This window comes from Charadrius vociferus, unplaced genomic scaffold (assembly GCF_000708025.1).
Source record: "Charadrius vociferus isolate BGI_N301 unplaced genomic scaffold, ASM70802v2 scaffold54, whole genome shotgun sequence".
Taxonomy (NCBI): domain Eukaryota; kingdom Metazoa; phylum Chordata; class Aves; order Charadriiformes; family Charadriidae; genus Charadrius; species Charadrius vociferus.
Genome location: NW_009648350.1, coordinates 4,131,814 through 4,145,560, shown reverse-complemented (window position 1 = coordinate 4,145,560; position 13,747 = coordinate 4,131,814). Strand labels below are relative to the sequence as shown.

General features: G+C 49.5%; 1 protein-coding gene across 1 annotated transcript in view; it reads left to right on the top strand.

Annotated features, from left to right (window-relative positions):
* Positions 1–1,117: 1,117 nt before the first annotated feature.
* SLC43A2 (solute carrier family 43 (amino acid system L transporter), member 2) overlaps positions 1,118–13,747 on the top strand; it is a 28,153-nt gene continuing 15,523 nt past the window's right edge. Inside the window, exons 1-4 of the mRNA XM_009885170.1 lie at positions 1,118–1,320; positions 8,753–8,942; positions 9,956–10,011; positions 10,765–10,841. Coding sequence (XP_009883472.1) covers positions 1,161–1,320; positions 8,753–8,942; positions 9,956–10,011; positions 10,765–10,841 — 483 coding nt within the window. The 5' untranslated portion in view covers positions 1,118–1,160. The remainder of the gene's footprint in view (positions 1,321–8,752; positions 8,943–9,955; positions 10,012–10,764; positions 10,842–13,747) is intronic.

The window sequence follows — 13,747 nt, the reverse complement described above, 5'->3', positions numbered from 1 at the left end:
GGCTGGAGGGTGGCACTGTCCCCCTGGCACCCTTACACCCACCCACCCCAGATCAGCCCAGGGCTGGGGCCTCTGCCCTGTGGGAAGCCCTGAGAAACTGTTTTAGGCTGTGGTGTGCAGTCAGATTGTTTCCCTATAGTGCCTGATTGGGGCGTGCTCAGGGTTGGGAAAAGGCTCCGCTTGTCTAAAATGGCCACCTGTGTTATGACCCAGGGTTGGCCCTGGTGCTGTGGACCTCAGGGCTCCCCGGAGCAGCCCCCGTTTGTCAGCCAGGTCTGCTCCCAAATCTGCCACTTGCTCTCATGGCCCCCGGGGACCGGGAGAGGTGGAGATGGAGACAGTTACTGTGACCACAGCATCTGTGGGGCAGCCTGGGGATGCCCATGTGCGGAGGTGGAGCAGCATGTGCCATGGGCTGTTCTGGCCAGTGCACCTGCACGTCTGCACAGCCAGGATGGGGCAGGATGAAGCCCACCTTGTCTCCCAGCTGAGTGGTCCAGCAGTTAGCAAAAAGTGCTCCTTGCTGAGCCATCTGTGGTATAAACCGCATATATGGGACCTATGGCACATATAGGACCTGTGCTCACCTTCCAGAGCAGATCTGTGCTCCTGTGTGGGGCAGAGCAGACCTGGTGGGTCACTAAAGCCACTGTTAGAGCTGTGGGGCTGCCTCGGTGGTCCTAGCCTCTGCCTGCAAGCAGCTGGGAGGCTGGGTTGCTGGCTGGAGCCCCCCATGCTCTGGCACGTGTTTCCTCACTGCCTTACAAATGGGCTGCCTGCCCTATACAGGTGATGGGCGAGTGGGCTCCGGGCAGTTGCTATTTGCTGCATTTTCATACCTGTTGCTCGGGAAGTGGAACCGAGTCCTTGAACGCTCCTCGGTGGCATGGTGTGTGCACTGGAGGGGCTGCTCCAAGGGCACCTGTGCTCCCCCATCCCTCCAGGTAACTTGGCAAGCTGGTACCTGCAAAAACAAGTTTTACACCTGAGTGCCTTGCATTCAGCAGGCAGGTTTGCTTGCGTTCCAGTAGAGAGCTCTCTTCTCAAACCATGCTTTTTTGTACTCTTTGAGTAGCATTTGCTGGTACTGTGGGCTCACTGGATGTTGTTCTGGTCCCTGCAGGTTGAGACTCTGAACGAGGCCATCTTGTCACACAGCAATGGCACCCACACTTGCTACCGCCCATCGCCGGCGCTGGTGGATGGCATTCACAGCCATCATCGAGAACCTGCTCTTCTCTGCTGTCCTGCTGGGCTGGGGGTCCCTCCTCATCATGCTGAAAGCAGAAGGGTTTTATTCCTACCTGTGCTACGGCTTAGGTAAGGATGCTCTGGAGACTTGTGTGAATAAGTGGCTGCTGAGGTTTGCTGGTGTGTTTCTCTGTCTTAGGGTGGTGTGGAACTGGCTAGAGTGGTGCTGAGCTCCAGGTCAGTCCTGGGGTAGAAGGAAGGGTTGTGCACAACTTCCCAAAACCGATGGCATCCTTGTGATGGTGTAATGTGCCTGTAGTTGCTGTTGCTTTGCAGAGTGATTGGAAAAGAAGCCTTAAAGATTAGGTAAAGCTTTTCTGGACAGCCTTTTCCACGTGGCCATGAGTTCTTCCTCTGTGTGGTGGCCTGGCTGATCTCTGCACGGGAAGGCCTGGTGGGTTCCGGAAGATAACGATTTGTGGGAAGGGTGTCCTGAGTTTGTAGGGAGAAGCTATGGGTGCTCTTTCCTTTGTGGTAGGAAAGAAAAGAGCATGGGTGAAAATGAGATTGGGAGGGTCCAGTGCTGCTGTTGAGGAGAAATTGCAGAAGTAAATGCTACTGATGTTTTGTTCTTCTCCATCTTCAAACACCTATGACGTGCTCAAACTGGGCTGTGTCTCTATGAGGGCTTGACATTCATCTTCTGGCCCAGCCAGAGGAAGTGGTTTTCCATGTTGCAGACAGCCTTGCAGGGAAGGACGCAATCTTGTGGTGTCGGGAGGATAACCCTGGGAAAAACAACATGTAGGTGAACATGTGTCCCCCAGCCTGGGCATGGAGAGGATTGTGGTCTGGGATGTCCCACAGTGTGGTAAGGTGGACAACTTGAAGGTAAAGGTGTGGCATGGATTTGAAAAACTGCTGTAGTGACAGAAGATTTGCACGTGCTTAGAGAAGGGAGTAGCAGAGTGAAGAGAGGCAGGAGCTTGGTGTTTGAGCTCTGTCCAGAGATTGTGTGGTGGTGGATAAGAGGAGAAGGTGGATCAGCCCATTCAGGGCTGGTGAGCATGGAGATGGAGCAGGAGGCGTAGGGGGGAAAAAAGAGGTGGCAACAACAGCATGGGACCCCAGAGCTCTTAGTGCGTAATGACTGAGAACAGCAGGGGAAATCTGAAATGTGGGGAAACAAAGTCCATGCAAAAAGTGACTGCGAATAGTTGTGATGATACTTTGTGGGTTTTTTCCCATTCATCAGATGCTTGTTATGGTCTCTTCTGTTTTGCGTGCCTGTGGGTGGCTGCCTCAGCCTGGGTTGGGGGACCTGGCAAACATGCACATGTTTGAGTCTTCTACCAGCTGTAGCTTGGCTGCTTAATCTTCACCCTGTGCTCTGCTTGTAGTGCGATGCTTTCAAGTGTGTCTGTGTTACTTGGGTCTCCAGTAGTGCTCCAGGCTCTGTGAGGGAGAGTCCTCAGCAGTTTAGGACTACTGTTGAAGGCTGCTCTGTTCTGGCTAAGCCATGGTGACTTTGTCACTGGCCTGTATAAGAGATCTCATTAAACCTGTCAGGTGGAGGCTTTCTGCCACTGAGATAAAACATGAGAGTTGATAAGCAAATGCTGACTGTCTCCAAAAGCAGCCCTTTCCCTATCTGCTTCCTGAGATGCGCCCTGCTGACAAGAGCCCTGCTTCACTTGGGGCACACCTCCTACTCTTTGCTTTGATTGTTTTCAATTCATCTGGCTTTGTACCAAATCAGCAAGATTCACCTTGGTTCCTCACCCATGTTTGCCCATCTGTGGTCTGTCTGGCTCTCCCCATGGGAGTGCCACAGACCGCAGGGAAGATGTGTTTGGACTGTGGTGAAATTGCTGTCCTGGGGGCAATTTATTCCTCCCAGTGACCAACCTGTGCCCTGAGGCAGAAGAACTTAATCCCTGAAAAGAAATTTATGTAGTCAAATGTTCTCATTGTCCTCAAATATCTGGCCATCACTGCTGAACTCGGTGATGGCTTGCGATGAGCATCGAGGACCAGTTATGCTGGTTTCCTTCTTCATCCATGCTTACTCACTTTCCTTTGTCTGTTTTTGTCCTTACTGTAGTAATCTCTGCAATTTGGTAGGGAAGAGTCCTAGCTCAGAGTGTGGGGACAGCAGATTCCCTTGCAACTGCCCTGCAGCAGTCACTGAATGACCTGCACCAAGCTGAGCTTGACCTTTGCTGGGATTAGGATGGCCCAGTGGTTGCCTTTCTCAGCATAACCTATTGAATCCAGCAGCCCGAGTGAGTACTTGGCTGGAAGGTTGGGGCAAACAAATTATAACTAGTAGCCTTTGGGCACTTGTTGTTCCTAATGCTGCTGCTGTGTGCATGTAAGTATTGCAAAAAAAAAAAAAAGACTTTTCCTAATGAGCCAAAGGTTCTTGGCAGGGCTTTTTGTTTGTCAGCAAAAGCTCTTGCACTTTGTGATGCCTTCAACAAAAGAGAAAACTAGACCTTGTCCCTTCTGCAGGCTCTTCTCTGAAGGTAGCAGCAGCTGCCCAGAAAGTGACTGCAATTCATGAAGGGCTCCTTGTCCTCCCTTGTCTTCCCTTTCCCTGCCTGCCCTTGGCTTCTGGGTATTGGATTTTACTTGGCCATCGTGCAAACATGTGGGGTCTGCTGGACTTTTAACTCGGTTGTGTGAGGGTGAAGGTGGACATCTAGGAAAAAAATCCACATCAAAGTAACAAATATTTTTAAAGCAGTTGTGCAACAGTGTTTGAGTGGGGAGTTGCACCCGTTCTAGGCAGCAGGTTTGGCCACATCCTGAGAGGTATGCTTGAAATTTGCTGACAAGGAGTCTGGTAATGGCACTTTGTTCCCATTTTAATTTTACTACGCTACTACTTGGCCTTTAACCAACTGAAGCAGCATCTTTTATTCGGTGCAAGTGCTGATTCTGCAGTCTTTATCAGGATTTGGGCCTTATCAGCTGTTGGGGAACTTGATCTGTTCAGGGTCTTGCATTGCTGTGATGTTACTGGGATTGGGAAGCTCAAGGCTTGGGTCTTTGAGACGTTTTTAAAAAAAATAAAAATCTTGATAATCTGTTCACAAAGAGCAGGGATAAGGAGCCAGCTGGACAGAAGGCTTTCCCCTAAGACAGGGCTGCAAAAACCAAAGGCATGATAAGCTAATTCACTTACAGCAGGTTAATGTGCCTTATTGTGGGCATGGGACGAAGGTGCTGCCTTACAGCTCTTTGCTGTTATGTATTTGGGGTCTGTGGTGGGGAACGTGCAGTTAGAAGGTCCCTTCCAAGCTGGTAAGATTTGACAACAGCTTGTGGAAAGGCTGCGCACGCGACCCTGTAAACAGGAAAAGAGTAAACGTGGTAAATGTTCAGTTTCTACAGGAAACATGCTGTGTTGATTAGCAGCTGTCGGTGGTATCGGAGCACTGCATGGGAAGGTGCTGGCCCTGGGTGAGAACTGCTGTAAAATGAAGCTGCAGCTGGGGAGAGATTGGGAGTTTAACTGGAGACTGTGCCTCACTTATACGAGGCTTTCAGCTGGGTGATCAGAGAGGGGGTCCTGGAAGTACAAGTGGATGGACAGGCAGAGAGGGAAACCCGAAGAAATTGCATTTGCAGTGGTATAAAGCAAGAACATCTCCTCCCAGTTCCCAGAAGTATGACACCATCCTGAAAAGAGAAAACATGTTCTTATGTGGGCAGATTGCAGATCAGTTGTTTGCACATGTCTTTCACTGTAATTTTTTTTAACCAATACTCCTAGACTCTTTGGCTCTGATTTTTTTTTTTTTTTTAATTCTTTTCCCCCCTTTTTTTTTTCTTAAGAAGAAAAAGAGGAAGGTGAGGCTGTGCAGACTGTGTCCCACCGAGCTATTGCTGGGGCGGCTGGGGGTGTCTCGCCTGCTTGGCTCAGTCTGGATTCATGAAACAAGATGAAAGGAAACCTCCTCTCTGCCATCTGAGATGGCAGTCACTCTTGAAAAAGCCAGACTCGTTCCTCTGGTAACGTGGTGTGTGCCTGGGATTTGAAGAGGTCAGCAAAGAGTAGTTAATGATTGACCCTCTCATGAAACCTACAGCACTTAATTTGGGAGAAAGGATGACTTTAAATGTTCTGGTAACAGCCTGAACAAATCCCAGCAATGAGCTTGACATAAATGATTACTGAGGCAGCCTTCCTCTCACCTAAGCTGTCATTCTTTAAATAGTAACTTGAACTACTAATTGGGCAGTAGAAATCCTGCTGCTTGTAGGGGGAGGGCTGTAAAAATAGGCAGTATGTTCTTGTAATTGCTGATAAATTCTTGCAGCTTCTTCCAGCTTGACAGTGAGACAGCGGTGAGGGTACCTGGGCTGAGCCTGTGCTGCTGGCTTACCCGGATGGAACTGCTGCATGTCAGACCTGGCATGCTTGCATGCAGGTGGACTTGGCAGGAGAATGTGGGGAGGGCACCACTTTCAGCACAGAGACAGCCTTTCCCCAAAGCGCTGTTGCAGATGGAGCCAGGCACGTAGGAGACTTTCCCCACTAGTGTGGGGTGTGCTGATCTGGAACAGGATCTGAGCTGTGATTGAGGGGAAACTGCTGTTTGCTGTAACTGGGTGCATCAAGTAGGTGAGTAGTTAAGCAGGTTCTCTGCCCATTAATCTCCTCCTAGCTGCATGTTGTATGCTGCCACTTGCTCTCAAGTGGCCACCATATGCTGGTGACCTGCTGGCACCTGAATCTCTGCTCCCCAGTGAGATGGCTCCCGGCTGGACCCCATGCACGGTACACATACCTGCAGCCCCTCCAAAATGTTCTATTTATGGAGGTGGCTGGAAAAGGATCAGAGGATGTCAGGGTGCCAAGGGCTGCTTGAATCATTTCCATTACACCTCAGTGGATCTTCTCTTGTTGCTCAGGGGCTGCTTCTATTTTCACAAACAATTTGTATTTCCACGTAGCACTGTTGCCTGGCCCCTCCTTGGAGCTGGTGATGAGTAGCTGTAAACAAGGTGGCTGGTACAAGCAGGGGCTGAAGTTTGGTGCCCTGTTCCCAGCCTTCCTGGCTGCAGCAAGTCTTCAGAGAGGGCCAAGTTTCTTTGCCATTTCTGAGCTGTGTCCTTTTTGCCTCCTGGTGTTGATGCTCATCATGCATGCCATCAGAGGGTCTGCTATCAGGTGTATGCTGCGGGAGCTCCTTGGGGTCATGCTGCAACTGTACACATCAATAAATTAATAGTAATTCATCTACTTCAGCTTTAAATGCTGAATATTTCTGTTTTGAGATCTCTTCATGGGGAGGGTTGACAGGCTCTTTTACATATGCAGCCAGAAGTTAGAAGGTCACTGCACTGTCCATGTCCCTCCGCCCTTCTTCCACTCCATAGCTGAGCTATCTCTGTAGAGTGCTGACACAGGGAAACCACTACTACTTTGTCACTCTTCCCCCCCTCTCCCCCCTTTGTTTTCCCGAGTTTAACCTCTCACCCACATCTGTTTCCTATGAATTTATCTCTGTGGAGAGCCCAAAAAGCCTTGATGATGTGGGTGAAGCTGTGTGTCTGCCTCATGGAGATGCTTGTAGAAGTCAGCATTTAAGATCCTAGGCCACACCAAGAGGAGATTGTGAGGGAAAGACTGATGAAAAAGATTGAGGTGTAGAGTGAAAACTGCAGAAAGCCTCCCAAGTCTGTCCAGGACTGATATCTAAGGATGTGACTTCGGAGCCTTGGGCTGGAGTGCTGTCCTCCCTGCAGAAGGGATGCTGATGGGACATGTGGCCTTTTGGGGATACCTCTGTTGCTTACTCTGGCCATCCATTACTAGCAGGGCAACAGAAGGGACAGATTAAGTTATTAATCAGGAGCACATGGCAAAGTGAAGGAACAATCGGCGGTTTGAGACATCTTAGTAAAGGTGTTGGTGAGAGCAATGTGAAGGGAGAGAAATGCCGTGTGCCTTCCCTGGAGTGCTGGGAGGGGCAGAGGAGGGTTTGCAGGCAGCTCGTAAGCTTCAGATGTCGGCATCTGAATTCCTGCTAAGACCTGATGTCTGGAAGATGGAGTGTGATTTGTTTGCAATGGACACAAAGCTGGGAGGGTTGTTTTGGCCATCTAGGAGAACCAGGGTGAAACCAGTAACTGTAATGGTGCTGAGGCTTGGGTAAAAGGGAAGGAGTTGCAAGATGGGGCTGTGTGATCTCTAGAGACGCAGGGAGGGTGTGAGCAGCCAAGGGGATCTCCACAAGCTGCACCAAGCAGTGAATGTGAAATCACTTGAGTGAATGTGAAATCACTTGTACGTGAGGGATTCCTGCTAATTAACTAACCAGGGCTTGCTGGGAATCTCTAGTTATGCTTCATGTGGATGGTTATGTAGGTGACTTCTCTCTCTGTTCCTCCTTTAGTATTGAACTTTGTCAGATCAATTATTAAATATGGAGAAGAGCGTTTTATGTCACTGGCTTGCAGCAACAGTAAGAAACCAAGTGCTTTGTCATACCAGCAAAGGTTACTTATAAGTCAGATAAGCACTGGGAGAAGGAGAGGTGGAGTGCACTAGAGGTCTGGGTTAATGACAGTCTAAAGGCACACGTGCTCGCTTGAGGGGTTGTAAGCCACCTTGGGACAGGAGCAGAGTTGACACGAGGCAGTAAAACTGCTGCTGCAAAGAAAAGTGAACTTACTTTTTTTTTTTAACTGTCCTGTTTGTCTCAGTTACACAACGTGGGCTCTGTTCAGCGTGGGAGTTTGCATGAGGAGTTCCTCATGTAAGGGCAAGAACAGAAAGCTGGAGATATAATTGATCTGTATGGCTTAAACCCACTTGGAAAGAATAGAAAATGCTAATTATGGGGCAGAAGTTAAAGATGCATCAATCCTTTAACAAATGGACAAGGCAGGTGAGCTGCCAGCCCTCCTGGAAACAGGGTAGTTAAATCCAGGAAGGATTTTTTCAGAGCCAGGGCAGTCGGGAAGCAGGGTGACTACTGCAAAGCCATTCCTCATCCTGATGCCTGCAGTGAGGATGGGAAGCTTTTCGTTTGAGCAGGCTGTTGCTCTGTGCCAGGGCTCATCAGCCCATCATCCAAAATAACTGATTTGGCTGTAGTTGTCGCTCCCAGTTTACTTAGAGAAAAGATCTGTGAGAACATGCCAGTTGTACATAGGAGGACCTTATTTTTTTATTAATTTCTTCAGGTTCTGCTGGGTTCAGTCCCCTGTAATTGCCAGGGCATTGCTGTATATAATTGTTTTCATAAATTAATGAATCTCTGTCCTTAGGTTGTTACCCTGCTGCTGCTTGGAATACTTGTCCCCTGGGTGCATGTGTGTCTTTCCTGCTCCCAGCTGAGCACATCGTTTCCCTTGTCCTTCTGCCGCTCTTCTTTCCCTTCTCCATTTCTCACTGATCATAATAAAAAAATGGAGTGTGGAGGGTGTATGCCCAGTGTGTTGTGGCACCCTGCGTGTGGGGCTTTTTTCTTCCCTCCTTCCTGCGACACTGCAAGCCTCATCCTAAAACACTGAAATGATGGTCCTCTGTCATCCTGTGTAGAAAACATCACCAGCAGCCCTCAACATGAGAACAGCACAGCTTCAGAGCACAAATGGCCTTCCTGCAATGCCCAGGATGAGATGCTGAACTTGGCCTTCACCATTGGGTCCTTCCTCCTCAGTGCAATCACGCTGCCCCTGGGGATTGTCATGGACAAGTATGGTCCTCGCAAGCTGCGGCTGCTTGGCAGGTTGGTGTCCTGGGTGGGCCGAGGGATGAATTCACGTGTTGTCTGGGCAGATGGGTGGTGTTTGGGTGCTATGCCTGTTGTGGGGGTCCCTGCAGCCTCAGGAACTGTATGAGGGATGGGGCTGGGATCTACTGGGAGCTGCTGGCCATGCACAGGGCACTGGAGTGGCTCTGGAGTGATTTTGGCCAGCACAGTGAATTGCTCCATAAGGGAAGGGCCTGGGACTCTATGTCCACACTTCAGCTCTCCAGTGTTGCTCTGTGCTCCCTGGCCAGATGGAGCCTGGAGGAAGAGTGGAGTCATTTGTGAGTCATGGAGGGTAGCTTTTTCCTTGAGCTGGGAGCTATGTCCTGAGAGGCACAAAACCAAGATGTTACATCATCGTTTGCAAGCTGGGGAGTTAACTTGGTGATAAACACGTCCTGCCTGCCTTTGCTAGGTCTCTTCTCTGCCGTGTGGTGTGTGTTGCTTTCTACCTCAAATAGCAAGATCATTAGCTGACTCCATCATGGCATGTAGGCATTAGTGACTTGTTGGGCACAGCGGACCCCAGTACTGCTGAGTTTTAATGCACTGAACTGTACCAGAAATCAAACTGGTCTGTAGGCAGAGTTGGGAAAAACAGGGCAAATCTGACTCAGGCCCTACCAGAGAGGAGCAGGTAAAGGCTGTGAGTGCTGTGACCACAGCTGGGGCTCAGGACAAAGGCTGCTGCTGTCTTTGGTCGCCTCGAGGTGAGGGCGGGCAAAACTCTGTGCGGGAAAACCAGGTGGGAATTTGGGCCCAGCTCTGTCAGTACTGGGAAGAAAGGTTGCTACTTCAGCCCATGTGCGAGGTTTGTCTGTAATATTTGGGCATTTCCCTGGATTTTTCTTTCTAAATTGACAGCTTCCCTCCCTCATACAGAAATGACACTAGACTTCCTTAGCAAGGTGCTGAGGAGGTAGAATCATATGTAATTTACTGTGTGTAAGGCTGTCTGTAAGAAACTCATGGCTTTGGTTCCCTTTCAGTACCTGCTTTGCTGTGTCCTGTGTGCTGATCGCGTATGGTGCCAGTAACCCAGACTGTAAGTAGGCGTTTCTCTGCTGAGCTGGGAGGGCTTTGGGCTGTGGCTTGTTTTTTTTTGGGGGGGAAGTAGACAAGCATGCATAGCATAGTGTACTTTGACTGTCACACCTCCAGACTGTCATACATCCAGTGCTGTACTGGGGTTTTGCTGAGGACACAAGCCAAGCGTCTGCTGGCCTGTGGGAGCTGAGTGGCTCTGCGGAGGGCTGGTGTTTCACAACCCTAAGTGGAGAGCGTAGCAAGGGCCAAATGTCTGAGATAGCCAGGTCTCTCAGGTTTGCGTTTGGGCAGGGCCATGTCCTGTAAAGGAGCAATTCCAAACAAGTCCATGCCTTCTTCAGGGTTGGGAAATAGGTAATAGCATACAATGTGTAATCGGCTTTCTCGCCAGGGATAGATGGAGCTTGTTCCTCAAGACTAGACAGTAAGATGATACTTTGAATCCAGTTCTCTCAAGTAAATCTTCAAGGCTCATTCAGATGAGCTGCATCAGCAAGTCTGTTCATTACAGAAAAGAAGCCCTTCCATCCTGGAGAGAGATGATCCCATCCTGAACTCTGTCTTGGAGGAGAGCTCTGGCCCTCCCCCTCTCTGTGGCCACGTAGATGGGTGCTGGGTCAGGAACAGTGTGGCATGTCCTGAAGGTGTTGATCTACTGAGGCTTTTAATGTCAGGACCAAAGCCCTCAGGGCTCTGCCCTCTTTTCTTCTCCACCTTAGTAAAAGCTAAGAGTGTCTTTTTATTGTTGCAGCTCTCTCTGTGCTGATATTCATTGCACTGGCTCTGAATGGCTTTGGTGGGATGTGTATGACCTTCACATCGCTTACGGTAAGTGAAGAGTTATTACCTGGCTGTATTTTATTCCTTACTATGGCTGTGAGCTGGGCTAGCAGGGAAGAATAAAGTGGATCTTTTGCCTGTGGCTTGAACAGCACGTGGTTTTGTTTGGTACAAAGGGTCACTCGCTCTTTTACCTGAAAGGCTGAGTACTAGGTGGTTATTCTAAGGCTTTTTTTCCCCCAGTCCTTTTTCATTATTTACCTGCCCCTTGCATCTCAGGTGAAGGTGTCAGAGGCAGGGGGAGGGAGGGAGGAAGTGTTTTTTGTCTAGGACCCAAATTGTCGTACGCCTGTACATGCAGTGCTCAGCTACCTGGCACAGGCGGGACAAGTGTTTGCTCTGTATTTAGCATTGATGTACTACAGGAAGAATCAGCAGGGCACAAACCCTTGCAGCTGGGTATGACCAGCTTTTTGCAAGCACAGTTTGCATCTCGGCCCAGGAAAATGTTCTTGAGCACAAAAGCTTTTGCTCTTGAAAGGTTGAGTCCTTTCCAGGTTTCCTTAGAAATGCTGCGTTGTTGAATGCACTCAGCTCCTTCTGTGCAGCACACCTAAATCTGTTTAGCCCATGGATTGTATTGCAAGCTCTGGTCAACAGCTGTTTGCTGGATCTCTACATTTTGGGGTTCTTTTTGCCTGGAGACTAAAGCAGTATTGTCCTCCAAGTAGCTGCTTTATTTTCTACCTCGTTACCCTGATGCTTATCAGCAGGGCTGGGTGGAAAGTCTCCCAGAAAATAGTTTGGGAAGCACTGATGTTTCTTGAGCTGTGGCTGAAAACTTTCAGATTTGGACTGCATTACCTTGAACTTGCTGTTGAAGTAAAACTTTCTGTTAAGGTTATCTCGGATTTAACAAGGCTTAGACACTGGCTGAACAAGGCTCAGACACTGGCTGAACTCCTGAGACCTAAATTTGGCAGAGGCTGGGTTTACATATCACTGTGTGTACTGTGATGTTGCTGCCGCTATTGCTTTCATATATTCGAAGCTTTCAAAACTCTGTGCAGATGTCAGTCTTTCCTTCGTATGTAATGTTCTTCACTGGAAGCCTTGGCTGTTGTCCCAAAGAACTATCGGGCAAATGTCATCCTGCCACGCTTCAAATAAAAGCAAGGAAGAGGAGCGCATCAGTGCTGCTGTGGGAGAGGAGAGGATTCCCACCCTGCCGCTGCCAGCATTGGTTATTGTCTCTCTGGGTGGTTATTAAGGGGTCACAGATTATTTTAAAGCCACTGGTGATGATAGAAGGGAGGGCAAGGGTAGGGCAGAAGTATATTTGCTATGCTGTACTATGGCTTTTAGCACCAGAAGTAAGCAAAGCCACTTATTAGCGCCCTCATTAGCGAGCCAGTTACACAGCACTAAGGAAGTACAGCAGCAGGAAAAAGGTCAAATCTTCCAAGAAGAGACTAAGCCTTGAGAAGGTCTGAACAGAGTAGCAATGCTGTGATTTCACACAGGGAGACCTCAGGTGGAGCCCACCCCCTCCAGACAGCCCTTTGTTTTGTAAAGAGCTGAGGTGGCTTCAGGCCTGACTTCTCAAATCCAGATTCAGATGTAGCTGCTTGTGCCTCCCTGCAGAGCCACACAGAGGCATTTTGGTACCTGAGGCATGTGAATGTGATTAAAAATAGTCTAAAGTGGGAGGGAAGCACTTCTTCACCTGCATCGCAGCGTAGCTGCGGTGGTGACTGTTAAAAGCAGGTGTATTTTGCTCATTGGCAGCTTACTGTTTTGTCCCTGTGTGGTTCTGCCTGCAAGCTGGGGTGCTCACAGCTGGTGTGTCAAGAGCCATCTTCTGTGGTGACATGGTGATCTCTTGTGGGTCCCTTCTGCCTGTGGAGACAGGGAGTGTGCCAAGGGAGGGACACAGGGGCGACAGGTCCATGGCTTGCAGGCTCCGGGAGACGTGGCTTGCAGACACTGCATTGTGCCCAGGAGAGGCTGAAGTAAGTGCTGAAAAGACGGACTTAAAGACCTCTTTAAGGATGTTCATTACACAGAGGCGGTGAGCACTAATTAACTTCTGGTGCCAAGTAGGCTTGTTCTGGCTGACACGGGCACTGACTGCCGAGTGTGCACGTGCAAGCACAAGTCAAAGCTAGGTGACTGCCTTCTGCCAGCTGCAAGTGACCTGGAGTGCTCCAGGAAATGGGACAAACCCACTGGTGCATGAGCTGGTCCTCTGCCACCCCGGGCAGGTTACAGTTGCTGCTTTGTAGCAGGATGGCCATGAAGGCAACCCCCACAGCGTGTGGGGTTGGGATGCTCCCAAGGTGCTGCAGCTTGGGGTGCTTCATTGGGTGTTGAAACCTCCTGGGACACCTGCATGCGTGGGCAAGGTGTGATCTGATGGGAGGGCAGGAGATGGGGATCCTTAGTGCCTGTGCAAGGGATAAATGGGATCTCTGAGGATTGCAGCCTAGGACAGTGCTCGACGAAGCTTTGCCTCTTGGGTTTAAAGCCTTTTTTCAGTAACAAGTCCCCAGGGTATCATGAAAGCACATGGCAAGCTGCGGAACCAAAGCAAGCTGCCGTTCCTGGTTGCCTTGCGTTGTGGCTTGGGGAGGAGGGGGAGCGAGTGAGCAGTGCTGTTCCCAGTTCTGGGAACAAGGTCAGACTGTGCCTGTTGTTAAAATGCAGAGGGGAGATTTCTGCCTCGTGACTTGGTCTTAGCCAATATAAGTGAAGATTGGAAATGGAAACAGATCTGTGTTGGTGGCTCTGACAGCAACACAGGAATCTGGCGCTGGTTCTGCTCTGAAGCTATTTCATGCAAAGAAATAAACATGTGTGATAAATTACCACAAAGAGCCTTTTATAGATTGTTTTCTGTCCTGTTTTCCTTTCAAAGAATTACAGCTGCTTTGCTCTTTATTTTCTGCTACAAA